Source organism: Pagrus major, chromosome 11 (genome assembly GCF_040436345.1).
Source record: "Pagrus major chromosome 11, Pma_NU_1.0".
Lineage (NCBI taxonomy): Eukaryota > Metazoa > Chordata > Actinopteri > Spariformes > Sparidae > Pagrus > Pagrus major.
In genome coordinates, this window is record NC_133225.1 from 11,005,218 (window position 1) to 11,027,262 (window position 22,045).

Consider the following 22,045-nt stretch of genomic DNA (forward strand, 5'->3'; position numbering starts at 1 on the left):
AAGGTGTTTTCTTATTTCAAAAAACAGGTCAGCGTCGCCCCGTGTTTCAGGTCATCGTTGAGCTCGGAGGGGGAGTAACTGGGTCGTGTTAGAGGGCGGGTGAGAGACGAGTTAAAACCAGAAAAACAGAGGAATGAAAGTAAAAAGAGTACAAAGGGATCTTGTTATTGTCCCGGTGATGCCTGGCAGCACTTCGGCGGGCCTCAGAGTTGACTATGATACAGGCTGACTCGGACAGCCAGGGGTGGAGCTAAGGGCAGGGCAGTGCGGTGCAGGGAGGGGGCTGGGGCCGAGAGGGTGTGAAGTAGTGGGGGCGAGAGGAAGGGACAGGGAGACAGGCAAACCGCGGTCGGCAGCAGAGGAGAAAAAGTAAAGGGGATGGTTTTTTTTTTGGTTCAGAAGTGGCCGTGGTTGTGGCCCTGGCCCGGCTCTCCTCCGTGGTGCCCTCCCTCTCTGTGGCCGTGCCTCTTGTGCTTCCTGCGCTCCCTCCTGCCCTTGTGGTGGTGGCGCCGGTAACGGTGGGCTCGCCGGGCTGGTGGAGCAAACAGAGCGGAGGAGAGAGGCGGTGAAATGAAAGAAAGGGCAGACGATTTATTAAAGGAAAACCAGAGATGGAATATGATGAAAGGCAGGAGTGGAAAACTGATGTAAGAGGGAGATGAATCACTGACAAGCATCAGAAGCGCTCAGACGGATAGTCAGAAGGAGGTGAAAGCAGGTAAGAGGCGAGAGGAAAGGGATCAAAAAACAGGAAGGTCAAAACGGCATGCTCTCTGTAGATGGTTTAACTGTTTGAGAATCTGTTTTATCTCACACTCAGTCGACTGGGCTCCTTTAGCAAGAGCACACTGAGCTAGCCACCCACTCACTACCTCAGTTTAAGCTTGTTCCTGGGGTGTACTGCCAAATTAGGTTGCTCCATCCCTTTCTGGTATTCGCCAACAAAGAAATGTCGTCTGCAATGAATGATAACACCCCCATAACTCTGGGCCATAAAAACAAATCCGTCCAGAGATAAAGAGTTGTCGGGGGAAAAAATTATTCTTGTCACTTTCAACAGAGGCAACATTTTTTTTTTAAAGCATTTCATCATTACTGTCACTGAAATGAAATACAAGGCGCAGTTTGTTGAATATTTATATATATCAACCCTTTATATCTCCTCTGAAGAAGCCAGGAATTATGCTGAAAAGCTGACATTTATTCTGACTATTCTGTCACAGTCGGAGTGAGTCCTTTAAAAGTAATCAAATAAATAAAGTTTACTCTGAGGTTCAGAGGAGATAAGGTGTATGGGAGTTACTTAATGAAAGACTTATCATTGATCTTAGATAGAAAACTGCTTGAGAATAAGAGGAAGCTTCAACCATAAATAAAAGACTGTTATGACACTGAAATGTCATCATTTTATTCCATCTAACAAGCATCTCTGGAAAGATATGAGTTTATTTAGGGTTAATCTGGTGTCATTTATGGGTTACCTGCTTTCTGTCCTCTGTGTCAGAGTTTGACGCTTACACAATCAGGGACAGGGGGCTTCATGGTGCATTAAGCTGCACCTCAAAAAACTTTGAAATCTACAATGCTTTGTACGGAAAAGGGCGTGGGTGCTGACAGGGACTTTATGGTGCATTCAAATGCACCTCGCAAACTGAGTAATCTATACTCCATAGACCATGAAGGTTGTTTAAAATAGAAATATTTTAATTTTTTGTTATTTTCCTTGTTATCGGCAAACTTATTCTTGTTCCCAAGTACCTCTGTGATATTTTCAAGCTGTTTTATTGCACAATTTTCTAATAATGAAATACTAAAATCATGTCCAATATGTGCTTTGGGTGGTAAATATGATATATTATATCTACAAGTCCTCTTGGCCAGTGTGACGGTGAGCCCTCCCACATAATAAATCCCAGTATAACCTCTAAGACTGTTAACTGCTCTTATTCAATTCTTTATGCACAAAAGCTTTTCTATGATATGGCGTATAAAAGTCGAATCCACATTTGGTTGAACATTTTCAGGTTTTAGCAGACATGCTTTGTGTTTAATGAACGGTCAACTGGTTCCAAAAAACTTGTTTTAAAAAGTCTTCAAAAGAAAATCCCACCTCAAGCGCAAAGCACTTCAAAGGAGACTGTACCACTTCTAAGTAAGCCCAGGGGATTTTCATTCAGTCTGCAACCACGGTAATCTTTTTGCTTGCTTAGTTATTAATAATGAGAACAAGGACGGTGGGCCTGAATGCGCGTGGTGACAGGAGCTCCCGAGGGCAGTTAATTTAGGTTCGTCTTACGGACCTGTGGTGGTGTGCATGCCAAAAATAAGAACATGTAAATGTGAAAATGACCTAACAAATGGAAATACTGCTTAAAGTCTTGTTATTGTGAAGAATCCCGTCGTGTAAAATACTCACATTTTATGCAGATGATTTTAGGTCGGTCCCACTTGCCATTGGCACGACACTTAGCAGTGGGCACGTGGCGCTGCAGGAAGCCGTCGGCGCACTGGTAGCGCGCCACGGAGTGGATGTCGTAGTGGGAACGCTTCCGACCAATCAGGAAGGCATTATCCACAGTGGGCGGGGCTCCGCACAGCACTGTAGGATCAAGGAAAGAGACGGCATGGAAGGGAATATTAATTAGATGGTCCACTTCTGTTTATTGAGAGTGTTGTGAAATATTTTTCTCTTTCCGTTACATCCCATTCTCATCACACTCTGAAAGCTTTATCTGACCTTGACTCATGTTGACGCGAGCTTTTCCATTCCCCACGCATAGCACCTGTTTTGTAATCAACTACTTCCTGTTTCCCATGTGCTTCTTTCTTATCAAGCTTTCTATATGTTTTTGTTGTATACATTCCTTCATTAAACTACACAACATTGCTGAACTGAACTCTGCTTCGTGTCATTTTGTTCCCCGAGCACTTTTTGCTGGAACAAAAGGGTCAAGCCAGTATGATGAAGTAATGGATCACAAATCCATACGCGAATTACACCCTGATTGGTTTCTAAATTCAGTGTTTATTCTGACTTTTGATATTCAGACAGTCACATCTCAAACACCACTCACAGCTCAAACATCAAAAATGTGGATTTAGTATCTGCAGGACAGCGTCTGTCCAAGGCTCTGAGCGAGTGGGCGGCTGTCAAAGTAAGACAGCGTTTTAGACACATAAAGAGTGGAGGCAGAATCAGAAAAAGTGTTTACACAAGCTGAGATGGAGGGAGGACTGACACTCTGGTCAGAGACTGACAGGGTGGACAAGCCTCAGAGAGGAGCTCAAACAACTTCACCGATTTTTTAGCTCTCCTGTCAAAGTGTGCCAGCCTACAATGCATTATCAAATAGTGAGAGGGGGGAAGGAGCTCTACCACGACTTCAATGCACTGCTAAGGGTTAGGTAAAGTACGAGCTGTGTACTCTCTAGTGCAGCGGTTTCAAAAAACTTTTTGTCATCTTTAATAAAACGCTACTACTATACTGGAAAAACTTGTAATAGAAGGAGCCAAGTTGAATAGTCTTGAAAAAAACATGACCAAGAACATGACCTGCATGTTTCTTTCAGTGCATTTTCCCTAATACTTCATGTTGTGCACTGAAAATCGCTGGAACTGCTTGAGTTTTTGCCCAGAACACATGAGACTGGTGCCATGGTGACATATAGCAAAATAAGCTTCTTTATATTTTATATTTTGATTGATGAGCATCGCCAGTTTTTCTCTTCTTCCTTTTCGAATGTTTGACCATCTTGTAGTCTTCACCTCGTTCTGCGTTTTCCCCCCTGGTCACACAATGTGCTATACTCGCCCCGGGGTGTCCACCCTCAAGTTTAGGAACCTCTGCTTTGGTGTGATCACACAGCTATTTGGGTTGGGTAGCAATGTTTCTCCACCATCTGTGTGCAGTTTACCATACCCAATGGCCCTCCATTATCAGTCCTGACTCATCAGAGAGGAATCTGAAGCGCTAGCTAATAGTGAGAAGGGTTAATGGTTGTGGAAACTTCACAGATACCTATTTTGCCTACATCGTAAACTACCACTGATTCCACCCTTGAATGTGATTTACACACTTCAGCGCTAAAAGTGGCGATGAGAGGACTTAATGTTTACAGTCCCTCTTTATTCCCTTGTCCTTGTCCTAATACCTCTTAAATTCTTAATAAGGAAAAGCAAAGTCATTAACTCTGATGAAAGGTTTAATGCCACATTTACAGTTTAATGTGTTGTGTAAGGAAGGGGCAATAAGCACCCTCCCTCCCTCCTCGCCTGAGATGATCCCTGATTCAACACAAATGGAAGGCTAAAAGGTAGTTTTCCATTAGCTCTCACCTATGTTCACTGTTGAATGATTTCTCACAGTCGGGGTGAGCAAAGTCAGAAAGTATTGAAGTGGGGATAAAAGAAAATGTCAGAAACAGCAAATGGAGCTGTGATTTTATGGGAAAGGCTTTAAGTAAAAAGGTCTTTTGTAGAATAAAGCCTGAAGGACGTATGGGGCTGCTACCAAAGGGGGAACTAGGTTTCTTAGAAAAAGCTCATAAAGTGTACTTTCAAAGTACTCTCAATCCTTTAAGCAGCGACTTAAATCTTTAAAATACAAGTATGGATTTCCTTTTGGTGGTAAACCCCTGATTGTTTAAGTATAAACATTCAGCCACTGCTGGCATCTCTGTGTGTGTCTGATAGCAGATGAGTCACACAAACTGTCAGATATAGAAGCGAAAATGTTTGCCTACATGATGAGATTGGCTTATGTAGGAGACGGAGAAACTTTATTTATGTCACGCATCATCCGATGTACAATATGGTGAAACTGGTTCACTGCATTTAACCCATCAGGAGGTAGCAGTGGGCGGTGACAGAGTCCAGATATTAGCCAGTGCCTTGGTGAAGGGCACTGACTGGAGAATCAAGTTAGTGTGCACGTTCTGATGAAAGAAAATCCCAAAACATATTTATAGAAGAGATTTCCAAATGTAGAAACATGAAAAAATATTCATTAAGAGCACAAAAGTGTTTTATCCGCCATAGAAATATTTCCCCAGTGCCTTCTTTGCTGTGACTACAAACTATAAAATACACTATAATCAAAACTACACAATACACTGCTCAAAACTACTGACTGACTATGTCTCTCAGTCTCTCTCTGACAACTATCAACCTGCTTCTCTACTCGCCCCTCACCGGCACCACTGCATGTTATCACCACATTTTGAACTGCCCTCTAGCTGTTATGTTTTTTTTTTACATCGATTTAAACAGGACCATGTCAACAACAATCTTCCCCAGCCAGCTGAGAGCCACCAGCAGGAGGTCAGTTTTCATAGGCTTCACATGGGGGGATCTTTAATCCACAGTTACCTGGCCAGATATTGCTGGTTTGAGTGCACACTGTGTTTGCAAAGCTGTGAGACACACATAAATATTAACATCTGCTTGCTAATATACAAAACCTCGAACAAAGAATGTACATTTCTGTACGTAAAGCTCACAGACGAAATAGGTGTCATAACTTCCAGCAGCTGATTTCGAGTATTTTAGTTTAGCCAACATTAGAAGCGAAGAGAAAGTTGCCTCTGGATGAAGGTAATACATGTGCTTCAGCTGTCACTGTGTGCCTGTGTCTGTGTGGCAGGGGGTAGTCAGTGTGAGTTAGCGGCATGGGGAGATCTGCAGACAGTTAGATGCTGGTTCCTCCGAGCACTCCTCCATGGCCTCAAAGCATCCGCACACCTACTGCTAATCCTGTTAGAGTGAATCAGAGAGACATGAGAGTGCTTTCTCGCCGAAACTACTGGGAGTGAGTCTCACGTGGAAGCGGTAGATGTGCACAAATTCAGTTGTGTTTATTAAATAACAAACTGCAGTGGTTGTTTGTGCGAATGTTTGCTGACAGCCCAGACCACCTGAGAGAAAATGATTTACACCACACTGAGTATCGTCAAGCGCTGTGAATCCCCAAAAAGCAGGCATAGGTAACGATTAAAGAGAAATACAAAAGTGAGATGTGCTGTACAGTGGGATTTCTTTATTTGAATCAAAACAAACCAACTGGTCGATACACAGCATATATTTTTGATTGTAAAAGCAAGGAAAGCACAGATGTTACCAATTACATTATTATCGGAGGCTAAAACATTAGGGCCACGTAACTGGCACACCTAAATCGACTGCAGCCATTATTTAAAGAATAGTCCAACATTTTGTGAAATACCCCCATTTTCTTTTAGATGAGAAGATCGATACCACTCTCAATCCTGCGCTCAGAGTGGAGCTGGAGCAAGTCGATGTTAGCTTAATTCAGCATAATGACGGGAAACAGACGGGAAAATCTCTACAGAATAAACAACAATTTGTGGCTTTAGAAGAAATGATGGAGATGTGCTCCGCTGTGACAAGAATCAGGAAAGTCAATATTCCTGGATGTTGTTCGCGAAGGAATAATAACAGCATGCAACTACCCACAAAATCAATTGTCACAATTGTTATTTCTACATGTTTGTTTGTTTATGGATTAGATTAATGAGACAAGGCAAGAGGAGTGCGGCTAGCTGGATTTTTGAACAGAGACAGGCTAGCTATTTTCCCCTGGTTTCAATCTTTACGCTAAGCTAAGCTAACTGTCTCCTGGCTGTAGCTCCGTGCTTAACGTAGCCACATGAGATCAGTATCACTCCTGAAAGTGAATAAGCCTATAATTTCCTCAAATGTCAAACTATTCTTTTATTGTTATTAGCTGCATCTGTAGACAGGTTTCCTTCCAAATGTATCGCAAACTTTGACCAAAATTGAGTTAATGTGAATTAAGATTTTTTCCAATCCACCCCCGTAATGTTTTTATTACGTAGATTACCGAATTGTTGATTGAGATAAGCAGTGGGCGGCGCCAGATTTCCAGTCCGGAAACCATTATACCACTGCAGAAGAAGAGGGCGCAACAAGATGGCGTAATTAAAAGAAAGCCACTTGAAAGAAAATGTGCATAAATTACTTAAATGGGACGTGTTTGCCAATTTGTGTCTACTGTTGCTACAGAAAATGCTGGTGAGCAGGGTTGTACAGAGAGAGAGCAGATATTTGGAGGGCTGCTGGGTCACGGACTTCTGCTTTGTCGCTGCAACACACCTCCCTGTGGAGGATGTAACTATCTGCAGCAGAAATGTCCACAAATGATCCACAAAAAGACGGGGTCCTGTGGGGATGCCTGTGGCTGCTCAGGTTGGGTTGGTGAAGAGTTACTTCTTCTTCTTCTTCTTCTGCATTTCCTTCCTGTCTGTGACTGGACAGATTCATCTTCAGCACTAAACACAAATCAACGGCAGGGATTTAATTGTGTTAGAGGGAGAGTGTGTGCACAAACGCACGTATTTCCCTCCCCTGTAGCTTCCTCAAATGCAGGTGTCTTTTCTCCCCGGTCCATTCTGAACAAAAATATCAATTATTTGAGCGCCACACTAGCTAAATCAGACACAGCTCCATGTGGACACACAACTGTGAACATCCACAGCAGCTGTGTTGGTAATTTATATTAAAATAAAAACACTTTTATTTTATTTTACCTTACTTTCAAAATAAATTTCAGTACTGACAGTTTGACTCTACACAATGTGTACCCAGCAATGATTACATTACACACCAATGGACACGTCAACTGCTAAAGGCACTGACAACAGCCTATCATTTCCCAAAGCACTCCGAGAGCTCCCTGAGTATGTCGTGCAAAATTAGATTTTCTGCTGCTGTATATAATGACCCATCAAAAATAATGGAATAATTTCGTAATACTTACATGTCCTGTTGTGGGTAAATTCCCTCTCTTCATCGCTGGGAGAGCTCAGAGTCTGTATGGATTCTTACTTGGGAAAATTCTGTATTCTGAATGGCCATTAGACATCACATAATGTTTTAAAGGAGACCTATTATGTTTTCTGTTTTTTCCCTTTCCCATCAGTTTGTTATATAGGGTCTTGAGCATGTGACAGATCTTGAGAGATAAAAGTCTGCACCAACAGAAGCTCCTCTCTCCCACAGAAAACACTGCTTCTGAAACGCCTCGTTAGTATTGCTATGGTAATAAACTCTTATAACAAACTGATGAGAATAAACTCTTGCTATGGCAACGGCGGTGCATGATGATGCAGCGGCCGGTAGCTCCTCCAAATTATGCTACATTTTTGTTTTTTTGACTGTCATTTTTTCGGCTTTATTGCTGAAACGCGTACTGCCCGTGGCAGAAACACTGTCATCATGATTGGAGAAGGAAGCAGGTGTTTTGGACAAAGAGCAGACTTGAGACTATCACGGACCACGGCGTCTTTCGACCATCTAACCTGACAGGCTGGACCACCCCAGGGGAGGAAGAGAGTCCGAATAAGAGCCATGCTAAAATGAGACTCGGGCTGACAAATCAACGCGAAATCAGAGACTGACTGTCTCCACCACGACATCTTGGATCAGGCTGTTGAACTGGATGGACGGAGCTGACAGAGCACAGAGCTACAGCAGGACAAGTCGAGGTGGACTAACAGCGATGCTTGGTGCTCACACACAGTCAAAGATGATTCACAGTGTTTCCCAGATGTCGAACTTTTGATATGAAGAAAGCGACCACATTATCGTCACCATCTTGTTGCTGCTTCTTACACACACCCTGCTGCAAATTCAAAAAGATATACTACGTGTTTATGTATATTTCTGTAGGGTAGAGTAAAAACTTTTCGTGAAATAAGAGTATTTTTTTGCTTAGCAACAGACAAAACTAATGAATGGGCTGATTAGCCGACTAGCAAAATGATCAAAAGGCCGGAATGAGGCCGCATTTGGCCCACAGGGTTACCAGTTGAATAGGTCTGGTCGACATATTGTTTTTTTTTTACACAGATATTTAGCTGGCTAGTGACTCAAGGTAGAATTTTCGGTATATATGTGATTAATCATTGGAGGTTTGTGTTAGTGGGTTGTACGAAAAGGATGTGTTAAAAGTCTGGTTCTCTTTCTTCAAGAAGCAACCGTTTTCTCATCAGGTGACAATCACACCTCTTTTTCAGTTCAAACAATCACCATGTGCATGACAATGGCCCACGGTGATGGATTAAGGTGTCTGATATGCTAACATGGAGCTGTTATTACCTAATCAAGCCAAGGGGTCGCTGACGAGCAGACAAACAGATCACATGAGCTGAGAGCATCAGAAACCAGGCGGAGAATACTCAGCATGGATCTGACAAACTCCACTGATAAGACAAGACATAACATGGGGTTACTCTGAGTGAAAAAGAGGTCAACGGGGTAGGAGGGGGGAAGATGAAAAGACGCTGGTGATTGTAGCTGACTGATTAAGGTCAGAGGTGGGCAGGATGCTGGGGACTTGTGACAGTGTGCATCAGAGGTGGTGCAACACCTTGCTTGTGAGGGAAATACCTTTCCTTTCATACAAGAACAGAGCTGGGTGTTTCAGATCGCCTGAGGCTTTAGAAGTATGTCTTTGCACTTGAGGCCTCTGATGACAAACCATCTGTTACAGCACAGAGAATTTCCTTAAGTTACGACCTTCAGTGAGGCCTTCAAGGCTTTTATGTGAAGGCTTATCCAGTAATCAGTGATGAACAGGGACAGGAAGGGAAGCTGTTTTACTTAGTTCTACAAGGGGGTGCGGGTTAAACACACCCACGAGGGGCAACACCATAAGAAGCCGATCATGAATCACTTTTTTTCTCTCTACAGTCTGTGATAAAGGCTTATAACAACTTGAAATACTTTAAACCTGCCAAAAAATATTGAATTTATCTGATTATCAGCTGATTAATGCATTCATCTAACATCAACATCTATGTCAAGATCAGCGGGGTATGATTTGGATAATCCCCCATTTATGTATGCAAGATTAACACTAATTACAAGGTGCAATATGTAAGAATTGACCAGCAGCTCATTAACTCATAAATGAAAGATGCACAAAGCAAAACATCTTCGCTGGATGATTCACACGATGCTATCATATGCGTATTATTAACACGATATCAATATTTCATTCTTTTAATATCACGGTTATCTTGAAAATCGCAATATTGCGACATCCCTGATGGAAAGTGTAAATAATAAAACAAGTGCTAACTCCTCATAGATTTGATTAAAAAACTAGCAGCTTTCCAAATGCTGCTAGTAAAACGTGAAATAACCCTATCTTATTCTGAATCACACGCATTCATCACGACCAATATCTGTTCGCTCACTCCAAAACATGTTTCGAAAGGCATGTGCTCACCTCTATTTTTGTGCCGCAGTCATCTGCAGTTTATCATATAGCTTTTATTGTTAAGTTTACCCTCAGAGTAAAAGGGAGGGATTGTTATCCTCCACTTAGGTTGATAATGTAACTGTTAGCAGTCTGATAAAATGCAGCCCCAGATCTACCGCTGAAACAGAAAGCTCGTCCTATTCTCAGCCACCAGTGGCTCTTTGTGTCTCCACCTAGCTATTAATACGTCTGTCTTCTTGCCACTGGTCGTGAGTCTGACCTGTATGCAAATGTGTGGCAAAAAAAAGCTCTAATGGGCTCTCAGAGGAGAACGAGCCGGCCTAACTCCTGCGCCAGGAAGGGGCAGCGGCAACAGGGGACATGGAGCCGAGGTATATGGGAACTTAACCAACCAATAAGTTTGCTCACCTCGTTTTGCTGAGTTTAAGTTTCTTGGACATAAAGAACAAAGTACTTTTCTGCCTCGAGACGCACTTCTCCACATTTGGCAGAGGGAACGGAGCCGTGACATGAGAAGTACGTGGAGAACTTTTTAAAGAAGAGGATGATGGGAGAGGAGGAAGGAGTGCTGGTGAGCGGTAATGTGTGTGAATGTGGAGTACGCCGACTGAGCGAAGAGGTTCAGCGCTAATCTCTTCCGCCGCACAGAGACGTGTGTAATGTAAAATATGACATACCCACTATGTTCAGAATCCCCTGGAGGTAAACGCTGTCAGTCTTGGCTGCAACTCTTCTGAGCAGCTTTACATAAACAGTTTCAAGAACATTCTGTCACTTATTCTAACTTTCTATCTCGCGGCATCTCAGACTGAAGAGCTGACAGCACAACAATGTTGGTTCCCCTTTGCCCTTTTCCTCCAACTCACTGCCTCCGTCTGCCCGCTGCCTCACTCTTTAAACCTGATGTCTCTCACTCCTCGCAAGCCTCTCCGTCTTTTTCAGTTTTCCTCTTTTAACACCCTGCTACTCTCTGCCTCCTCGCCTCTCTGTCAGTCATCTTAATCACCTGCTGAAGTCGAAGCTTACTCCTCGCTACTCCCTCCTCTCCTCACCCCTTGTCTCCCTCCATCCACGCCGTTGTTCTCACCTGTTCCCTTCTTGCAGACGTAGGGCAGGTTGTAGTTGCAGGGGACGTCGTTCCACTTGCCGTTCTCATGAGCGATCATGACCACGCAGTCTTCTCCTCCAGCAAAGAAGTTGTCTGGCTGGTTTTCACGCCAATTCTCATATTGCTGCACACCCATACACAAAAGGACACACAGTTAGGCAACCGGAGAAATAAATACTACTCAATTCTGTTGAGAACGTTGCGCTTCACTAATGTTATGATTTGTTTTATGCTCTTGATGTGAATAATAAAAAAATGACAACACAACTCTTGCTGGAAATATAAAAACAGTGCAACCTAAGTGCATGCTGAAGATATGCTGTCAGGTAAAACTGTAAACAAGTCATGGAAATCTCAAGGTAGAGGTAACAGTGAAAATATTTTTTGGGATCACAATGAAAAACAAATTCATGGATATTTCTTTTTTTTTTTTTTTAAACAAATTGCGATTTCCAGCTGCGATACTGAGCCTCTCCACATGTTCACAGTTTCTCTAGGGTCTAAAAAAACTCCCCTGAGTTAACAGCTGACAAAGACACAAAACACACACACAGCTGGTTCCTCACCAGGTCCATCTTGTCGGTCCACTGAAAGTCGTCCTCCACAGTACGATCGTTTAACCCGATCCAGGTGTTGTCATGGCTTAGACCTGAGCAGGAGGTAACACACAGAAGAAATTACTACAGAGAAATACAAAAAAAAAAGGCAAAAGGCAGACCAAGAAATAGCACCCAGGTACATGATACAATCCGTAAAAAAAACTCTTTGGACGATGTTTCCCAGTCTATTTACACCTTGGAAGCAATGCTCACATTTGTGGTTTGACTGTAAAGTCAGTTGTTACTATTTGTGTTGTCTTTTCTTTGGAGCATTATTGAGCACAACGTAGTAGTTGGTACAAAAGCAGAAAACAACTATGGATCTAAAAATGTACAAGTGAATTCACACCTCTCTGGCAACAAAGAGGACATATCTTCTAAATATATATTAGTCAGGTTTCCATCCAAATGACCAAAAAAAACAAGAAAAAGATTTTCTTTTTATGTTTCAATCTACTTCTGTTATGCGAATATTGCAGTAGCATTCATATAATTTGGCACACAAGATAAAAAGCTGAAGAAGAGGATGTAACAAGATGACCTAATTAAAACCTCAAATGATGAAAAAACATGTAAAAAGACTAAAGGAAGTTTGGCATGTATATTTGTTTCATATTAATCTGAGGAAGGTTACAGTCTCCTCAGCAGTAACAAATAAGTGATGTGCTTCATGTACCTACGTCATGCTTTATTTGCTAAGTCTGTGTCCATTGCACTCTTTTGCACGTTGTTATTGGTTTGGGATTTTTATTTTTTTTCCCATCGTGTAAAAATGTCCTAAAAGTAAAAGTATCCTTGTTTGGGTCAGGCTCCGAATATTCTTCCAAATGCAACAAATGGATTTTTTTTTTTATGGACCATCCGTGCCTTTTAAACACCCACATCTCCAAACATGAAGCCTTACTCGCTCCCGGTGCTGAGTGGAAGCGACACGGCTCTGAAGTCTTCTCTCCCTGGCCTCAGCTGAGAGATGAACAACAATGGAGATGTACTGTTTCTGTCTCTGATGATCTGGTAGAGAGATTTTTGTTTGTGTGAAAGGAGATTTCACTAATGGTGTTTTGGTTTAATCTCATTTGAGTGTTTGGGGGCGCTTCTACAGGCACGTGCATGCGCATGCACATATGTAATGGAATTTCAATCATGGTGTATCTGATTAACATCATTACCAGGCCCATTAATCTTCCTAATGGCTCTGATCCCCTGATTGCAGGGGTGGAGACGTCCATTTTCGAGGCGATTAAACACACTTTTTGGTAACCATGAGCGTGGTGAAGAAGGATGGCTGCTAGATGGATGGCACTGCTCTGGCATCTGTCCGAGACAGAAGGTGGATCCAATATTACAGGGGCTTGCTGCTGCTGATCGGCCCTTATTACAACACATGAGGCTGTGGAGAAGTGCCAGGGGGCGAAAAGCTGAGAAGGAGCGGATGAAGGTTTATGAGGCACCGAGGAAAGACTGCATGGATATTTGCATGGTAATGCTGCCTGACCCAAAAAGCTTGCAGTAAAACAGTAATAAATAAAATCTTATTTTTGTAAATGCAAGGGTAGAAAAATCCACGCCATGACATCTTCACATCTTTCATACACAGATAATCTAAACTGAATAAAGTGCCATTTTTGTCTTGAAACTGGTTTTATATAATCCAGTTTCAACATATTGTCGCTAGCATTTCCTTCACTGGACACAAATGGAGTTACCTCACCCACTGTAGGGAGTTTTCACCTGTTTGAAGACAAATCACTTCCTTGGTCTGAGTATGAAAGTATATTAAATGTTCTGTCACAGACGCTTATGTCAGAGCCTGTAGCATCATTTCATTGCAGCAAATGGTGATACACATTTATTTGGCTCAACAGACTGGCTCCTGAGGATGTTTTTCAGCAGGGGCCGCAATAAACCCCTTCAAGGGCTGTTCAGAGCGGACATTTATCACCCAGTTATGGAATACACATAAGGCAAGAGCTGCCACTTCCAAGTATGGTAATAATAAGGTAGAAGAGGAGATATCAATCAACAGCCACTAAAAGCAGCGTCTTGCAGGACTGCAGAGCGAGATCTGGTCCGATTATAGAGCTCATATAATTGTTATTATTTGAAGTGATTGGTCGCTTTTTTAAATGCAACAGGTGACTGAGAGTCAACAGTTATTTCATAAATTATAGAGCTGTGAAGTATGAAGAGCCGCTGGTCATTTTAAATGTCCATTTGAAGGTTTTCTATAACACCCTGCGAGGAATGTGAGTCTCTTGGACATTTTAACAATTTCTAGGTTCATTATCTGACGACCGGTTCTGATTATTTCAACTTCGCTTCCGAGAAATCATGTTTTGTTGTCGTCAGTTTGGTATGTTGGATGGCTCTGAATGCTACAATACTCATGACCCTCAGCTGATAGAGAGAAACTAGTCGGAGGCGCAAATCAAAACTTTAGCAAATCAAAGGCTTCATCGCTGTTATTGGGAGCAGAAAACAGCAGCATTTAATGGTGCAGGCAACACAGCTTGACGCTCCATGATCAGATATTTAATACCAAAGAGTCACAGTTGATTCACCCCTTACATTTTACGTACACATGATTTTTTTTTAATCAAAGAATCAGAGGTTTTCTAACTCTGTCACTAATCTTTTGTTAGCCCCACTAGCATCCTGGTTTAATGGATGGCATAGTTAACAGCTGACTGGATTATCCTAACAGCTGTTGTCGAGCATAGATGGAGGATAGTGTAATAAGATTTGTTGTGTTAAAACTAATAGACTATTTCCCACCTCTCAGAACATTTATGGAAAATGTTTTGCAAATTGCAATCGTGTTGTCTGCCTCTGAAACTGTAAAAAATGTCCACGCCGGCAACAACATGTTTGGGTCTCTGATCTACACGGTGTGGCTCTACCCCCCTTGAGGTGATTCATAATCACTTTAGTGAACCCATGACTTTTCATCCAGCAAAATGCTTTTCTCAGCTGTACTTTGTATTCAGTGCTTAATATCAAGTGCCAAACTAAGATGGTGGACATGGTGAACACTATACTTTCTGTGTGAACATCGTCACTGTGAGCATGTTGCCTTGCTAGCATTAGCATTTAGCCCCAAACACCACTAATCCTTAGGACAGCCTTTAAAAAACAGTGAGCATGGCTGTAGCCTCTTCGACTCGTTTACTGAAGATTCAATTGGGAGATGTATTTATGCACATCGAGCCGTGGAAGTGCTCCAGATAGCGGTTACCCAACACTGCAGAAAATAAATAGGACATCAACCATTTCTGCTTAATTCAAGATTTCCTGCTGTGTAATCAGTTCCGAAAAACCACTTAAAAAAACATTTACAAACACTACACTGTCTGTGCCGAGCCTGTTCTCTTCCTTCACCCACGCACCTCTGATGAAGTTCTGCTCGGCCAGGCTGTGGATGCTCGCCAGGTGGCCGCTGTGCTCCCTGCAGTCCTTCTCGGCGTCCTCCCAGGTGTGTCTCCGGCTGAAGTAGCGGTAACAGTGGCCGTGGAACTTCCTCCATGTGTGCTCGCAGCCCTCCGTGTCTGCAGGTGTATACAGGTGGAAGAAGAAGGGGGGAGGTAATTGAGACAGACAGTGATTAGTCAATAGAAAATCCACAAGGGAAGAGAGATGTGGGTTTTTTTTTAATCATTAAACACCCACAGCCGACAGATGTAAAAGGATAATAGCATTGCATAGGAAAGCAGTAGGATGATTCAGGTCTTGGAAGAGGGATAGGACCATTATTTTTTAGTGGCTCTGTTTGTACCCACACACAGCAAATCCCTCCTGTCTTGCAGCATACAAGATCTACATAATGCTCCCTGCCTCTGTCCCTCTCCTTCTTCCTTTCTTTCTATACTCCCATCTCGCTTTAAGTGCCCTTTGTGACACTCAATCCCTCCATCTCTCTCTGCGCCATCTCCTTCTCTTTGATTTGACTTGGACTTTGAATCCACAGCAGAGGCAAGCCGGCGGTGAGACAGCTTAGTCCAGTGAAAGGGCGTTTTAATCTATTCAAATGACAACAATCCTTAGAAATTGCTTCCAGTGCACAGCGCTCACTTGGTAATTAAGCCCTGTCACAGTCCTGTCAGCACACCGACTCTCCCACCGCTCATCCCTCCATCCCTTCCTCCTTCTCCCCCTTCATCTCTCTCATCTATCGCCCCTCATCTGACTGGGGGTTAGCTGTGAGCCGCACATCTCAGATGTGATGTGTGCTTGTGTGTGCAAAGATGTGTGCGTATGTGAAGATGTATGTACAGTTGATGTGGTTTGGGCTTGATCTGTCAGCTAAGCCACCTCTAGTTTCCCCCCTCCCTACAGTGTACGGATCAGGGAGAAGGCCTCAGCTTTTCCTCCAACAAATCTGAAGCGACACCAGTAAATTGGGCGGTGCAAATTGGGCCGCATGGGGCCCTGCTTAGTATGCAGAGAGATGCAGTTTTGGCCATGGAAAGAAGAGGAAGAGAGAAGAGGAGTCCACTATGAAAGCCGGTCTTTACTGTAACGTGAAATAAGGATCTCAAAACCTTCGTACTGCACTGAGAGTGTAAGTGCTTTTCATACTGCTAAGCTCTCCTCCATTCACTATGCTGTTAAAGTGCATTTCAGAAAATACAATACACTGGGTCATCACAACATTGCCTCCTCAAGTGAAGCTACATTTAGTCTCCCTCGCTGAGGTTTTGTAAAACTCACTCAGTCTGCTTTGAATCAATATGTTTGCCAATTCAAGAAGATTTCTATATTTTCTCTCCTGGACTAAGTGCGTTGTAGCTCAGAGGCAGCACACGAACGCCTCCGATAAGTGTAAAGGTGACAAACGCACTTACAGACAGTGAGAAATGTTGATGAGCTACGTGCAAGAAAGCCTACGTTGTGTTCGACACGCAACATAGCATGTTACAATACAGTTGCGTCTTGTGCTCAGGAGGTAATGTCTTTGTCATGTCTCATACAGAAAACATGAAGCTGTGACGGGTCAAAAAGCACAGATCACACGGATGAATGGGTCGCCGTTTCAACACTCACACATGCACTATGGCTGCAGAGAGTTATGTTCGCATACATCTGGGAAGTGTCTGCTCAGTTTTCAGCAATTTAAGCAAATTTGAAATTCATCGTTTATCCACTGGCCTGTTTGACGTGCAGCCATTAGGTCACATACTGTGGGTCTGGTGGAAATGGAGTCCTACAGTAAAAAAAACAGCCTAGTTTTTACTTGATAATAACATTTTAAGTGATTATCAGTCTGGTTTTATAGCTGGCCACAGTACCATTACTTGCTGCCATGGTTGTAACAAATGATTTAATTGGTGCTTTGGACAGAAAACAGCATCGTGTTGCCATGTTTGTGGATCTTTATCAGGCATTTGATTCAGTGGACCACAAACTGCTACTGATCAAACTGAGGAATGCTGGCTTTGGTCCTTAGACTGTAGATCAAACTCAGTGTGCATATGCAGAGGACCCCAAATCTGACTTCCTTGAGATAACTAAAGGTGTCCCCCGGGATTACATTTTGGAGCCTTTTTTGTCGTTTATTCACATGCTCGCTCTGTACAACAGGCAGTGCACGAGCTTCAAAAGAGCGTTTCAGTCATTACAAACTGCTCTGCTGTGCTTACATTTCTCAGAAAACAAAGCTCATGATCTTTTCATAAGCTCGCTTACAGGTGCTTGATGATTTTAGTATTTTCATGTTTGATGGTAAATCCATTAAAAGAGGTGTCATCGTAAAAGGACTTGAGTACATGGATAGATGATTAGCTTTTAGTAAGTGTACGTGTTGTCGATTTAGTTGGGAAGCTCAAAGTGAAGACTGGCTTCTGTTTTAGAATAAATCTTGCTTTACTTTCAATGGCAACAAAAAACTGGTGGAAGCTACATTTCTGCCTGTAGTTGAGTTGTTTGATCAGATACTTTTTTTTTTTTTCAGATTCGACAAAGCAAGGTATCCCAACAGTATTTTTGGTATCTGTACCGAACCTGGTTGTTTACTTCAAATATGAAAAAACATGTCAAGCAGGAACTCGCCGTATTTGAGCAAAAATAGGTTTGACTAATGACTCACAACAACTGCAAAGGAGGCTCTTGCATATTTAAGACATGGATCAACATCTCTTTGCATTTCTTTGCATATGAAATGAGGTTTATCTCGCCACGGATATTTTGAGAACATACTAAATCCACGTCAGACATAAAAAATATGACAAAACCGTCCTTGAAAAACATTCCTGTCAGTCATCTGACTAAACCGAATTTACCGAGTACTTACAAGCGCTGTTAGGCCGAGAGCTGTCACACCACAAACTACAGCAGTGAATCACCACCTCACTGTTTTCGCTTTACTACTAAAGTACTACTTTACATGCACTTGATGGTTTGCACCGGACAGTTTGTTTGTTTGTTCGTCCGATACAAAACCTAAGCACCTCTTGAACTTCCTGTAAGTGAATTGCTGCTATTCTGAGTCTTCTGAGCAGTGATGTAAGTTGCTCTGACGCTTATTGTAAATGCAAATGTGGAGAATTGCTTCATTACTTTGCCTGCTCACATTCCTCTTGATGGTCTGGGGATTTAATGTGATGACCTCGAAACACGTTGATGACATGAAACCCAATTAACCACTTGAACATTTTCAGCCTCCTCTGGGTGGCTCAGTGGCTCAAAGGTTTGCCCTGATGCCCTAACAGCCAGATGAGCCTGGGTTTAACTTCCCATTTGGACCGCACTCTTCATTATATAATAGATTTCCTTTCACAATGCACAGAGGTAACACTCATCTACTCACACTTCTGAATATGAGCACAGCAGCTGCATCAGCAATCAGTTAATAGAAGGAACTGAAAAACATATTAGTAAAGTTCAGTAAAGACAAACTTTTGGAGACTTGTGAAAACACTTACACATGAGCTCTGTAACTCTAAAATCTCTTTTACATGTAACAGTTAAATTCATAACATACAGTTTGGCTGCCTATGGCTGACATCAGTATTATGGTAGGTACACAAATAACCAGTCAGGATGCAGGGACCACTGAAAAACATCTATGTGTGTTTTGTTTCATCAACATTGTGATTCTGCTTTATTAATAGGGTCATCTTATCTCAAATGTATTAATTTTTCATTAGCATTGTGGGAATTTCGCAGCTTTACAAAAAGAATGGGACAATATAGAAACATAAACATATAAAATGACAGATAAACTCAGAAAAAATAAAATGTCCCTTGCAAATATTCGTTTTGACCTGTCACTGGTCCTTGTCTTATGTGTGTTAGGCCCCATTCAGACAGAATTAAGTGTTGTGGGTTGTATGGTGGTGTGAGAGTGAATTTTAACCTCCTCTGCAGATCCAGAAGGTAGCGGTAATGCAACTCATATGCAAGGCATATCCTTACGGTAGGTTTTAAACTGGTGCACAAGACCAAATTGAGTGACAACACATGAAACGTAATGTTACACAGAAAGGTCCATTATCTCCCCCCCTGGAACATTTAGCCATGCTACTAGTGCGCCAGTGACTGATCTGTCCTGCTAATGCCTTCCCCATAGCAGGATCTGTAATTCATCATGCTGGTCCTACAGTGACTGTTCATATTAAACAATGAAAAAAACACACATTACTTTCAACAATTAACCAGGATGTTAGGCCCATCATTATGGTGTGTTTTACATTGAGCGACTACACTTGACATCATATTACCCTCTATTTACTGTGTATTGATCTGACATGCTGTTAGTCTGATCGCCAGCTTACATGACTGGCCGCTTGGGTTGTTTTTGTCCAAAGTTTCAACATTGTTGCCAGAGCCGGCTGTGGTTTTTATTTTGTACCCACTGCAGTCGTCAGCCTAAACACATACCCTCACTGGAATGAATGGGAGGAGTGGTGTTTTTCACCGCATAGCTGTAATGTTGCAGGTTGTTTCCCTCAGTTTTTTTTGGTATATGTGAAGAAATATGTTTCAGGAACCACAAGACCCTGATCAAGAATGACTGCTAATGTTAAATAAACAGACTGGACATTAATGGAGAGGTTTGTCTGCATCAGAATCAGCATTTTGCAGCCGTACTCCTCCTCGTAGCAGTGGCAGTGTGCTTATGAACGGAGAGCAGTAGATTAGCATTAGGTAGAACAATGTTACTGCTGTTATCACTGGTCTTACGGGAACACAATCAGTCACTGCTGCTGTAATGTTCTCCTCTGCTGACTGCGAACTCTTTCACTCTGGAAGCTACCTGCTCGACATGTTTGCGCACATGGCAGCTTGTACCATTGTATTAGCATTAGGAGCCGGTCCAGTTTGGCACATGAAGGTGGACAAAGGGTTGTTATCTACAGAAACAGGGACAGGTGAGTCAGGGTAGATGTTACAGAGGCAGCAAAATACACACAAACACAAATATGAACATCTGTAAATTAAACATACACAACTTCATTGAATCACTGACTGCTGTGGGGTCCAGACTGGCAGTCAGCCCAGAGTATGTATAAAGTAGTGTATAAAGCTAGTGCTGGCCACATTAAAGCCTTTAAAAGGCTCTAAAACGGCAAACTGCAGATTTGGTGTGATTTCCACTATGATTTACATCCATATGTAAAGCAATTTAGTGTCCAAGGAAGACAAGAAAGCAAAGACCGACAAACTAAGTGCATCAAACAGGGTACGAAACTGTTCGAGGACAGAAAAAGGAAGTGAAGATGGAGAGAGAGAAAGAAAAGCAGAGATAAAAAACAAACGGGTGTGTTTTCTCCCCCTCAGATATTCAACCTAGTCTCTGCTGATTTCTTCTCCCACTCCCTGACAGCGAGGCTCAAAGCCCGACATCACATCAACCTCTTCAAATATTTAGACATTATTCAAGTCGTCTTCTTTTACCCGTTTCCCCCCCTGTCAGGCGGGGAGAGAGGTGGGGGGTATGTTTCAGCGATTAATATTCTCGCAGACTTTAGTGAGCGGCAGTTAGGAAATAAAAGGCCATACACTTCCAGCTGACTGATTGGGTCGTTTATCCACATCACCGAGTGATATTTCTACTGCTCTGCTTTTTTTTAAGATCCCCTGAATGATGAAACGGTGCGTGTGTGTGTTTGCACGTGTGTTCGCTGCCATTTTGCCTTCTCCCCGTGTGACTCTTTGAAGGCTGACAGCTCGGTGTGCCATTTTCAAGAGGGCAGATGACAGCAGTCCAGAGAGAGAGGAAGTGAGAGACAGAGAAAGAGTTAGAGACATAGGGAGAGAGGGAGAATCTGCTGATGGCCAGCGTCAAAAGGTGAGAATGTGAGGAGAATGTGAGAACGGCTGTGGAATTATTAATGGCTGCTATGAGTGCAGTGTTGATTAATGGAACATCCTAATAGTGTGATTCTCACAATTAGGAGTAATGGATGTTACAGTAAAACAGCTACAGAGCGCAACATGAATGACTGATGCCAGTCTGAAGGCTCATTCTGCATAATTATCCCACAGACGTGTCTTTGCAGATTGATGCTGACGGAGGAGGTAAAAGTGAGGGCAGCACAGGCCCTTACAGTAAATATGCAAAGAGTCAGTCCAGTTTATTCAAACAAGTGAGTTTAGTTGTTTTTTTTTGCCTGTGCTCTCAGAGAAGAAACTGCTGCAGGATGCATTAGTCTGGAACAAGGGTGGGAGGTGTGGGAGGCTGTTAGCCTCGACCACAAGAGGTGCAATCACAAAGTCAGAAGTTGTGTTATTTACATGTTCTGTGCTCTTAGCTGTCAGCCTTTTTGTCGACATTCGGCTAGTTAGAATTCAGCTGGGGATAGAACGTCTCTGGAGTGCTGCATGCAGTCAGTCACCGGGGCTGAGCTAACATTGTTGTGTGGAGTGGCTGCTTGTTAAACCACAATGTCTCATTTTCTTGTTCTACGCGTTTAAAATAAAGAATATGTTACTTGTTTGGCCGATATAAAATCAATGTGTTAATCACTGTATGTAACTGATGTGAGACTGAAAAGGCCAGAAAGGCTAGACACGTGGCTCCGTAACGCGCCGCATCACATAAAGGTTTAAAAGAGGTCATATTGCTACTGTGCAAC

At 42.6% G+C, this 22,045-nt stretch overlaps 1 protein-coding gene across 1 annotated transcript in view; it reads right to left on the bottom strand.

Moving 5' to 3' along the window:
- Window positions 1–395: 395 nt before the first annotated feature.
- The window catches only part of ncanb (neurocan b), a 122,547-nt gene continuing 100,897 nt past the window's right edge, over window positions 396–22,045 (bottom strand). The window contains exons 13-17 of the mRNA XM_073476410.1: window positions 15,359–15,517; window positions 11,940–12,022; window positions 11,353–11,497; window positions 2,417–2,599; window positions 396–532 (exon numbers count right to left, since the gene is read on the bottom strand). Of these exons, the coding sequence (XP_073332511.1) occupies window positions 396–532; window positions 2,417–2,599; window positions 11,353–11,497; window positions 11,940–12,022; window positions 15,359–15,517 (707 nt within the window). The remainder of the gene's footprint in view (window positions 533–2,416; window positions 2,600–11,352; window positions 11,498–11,939; window positions 12,023–15,358; window positions 15,518–22,045) is intronic.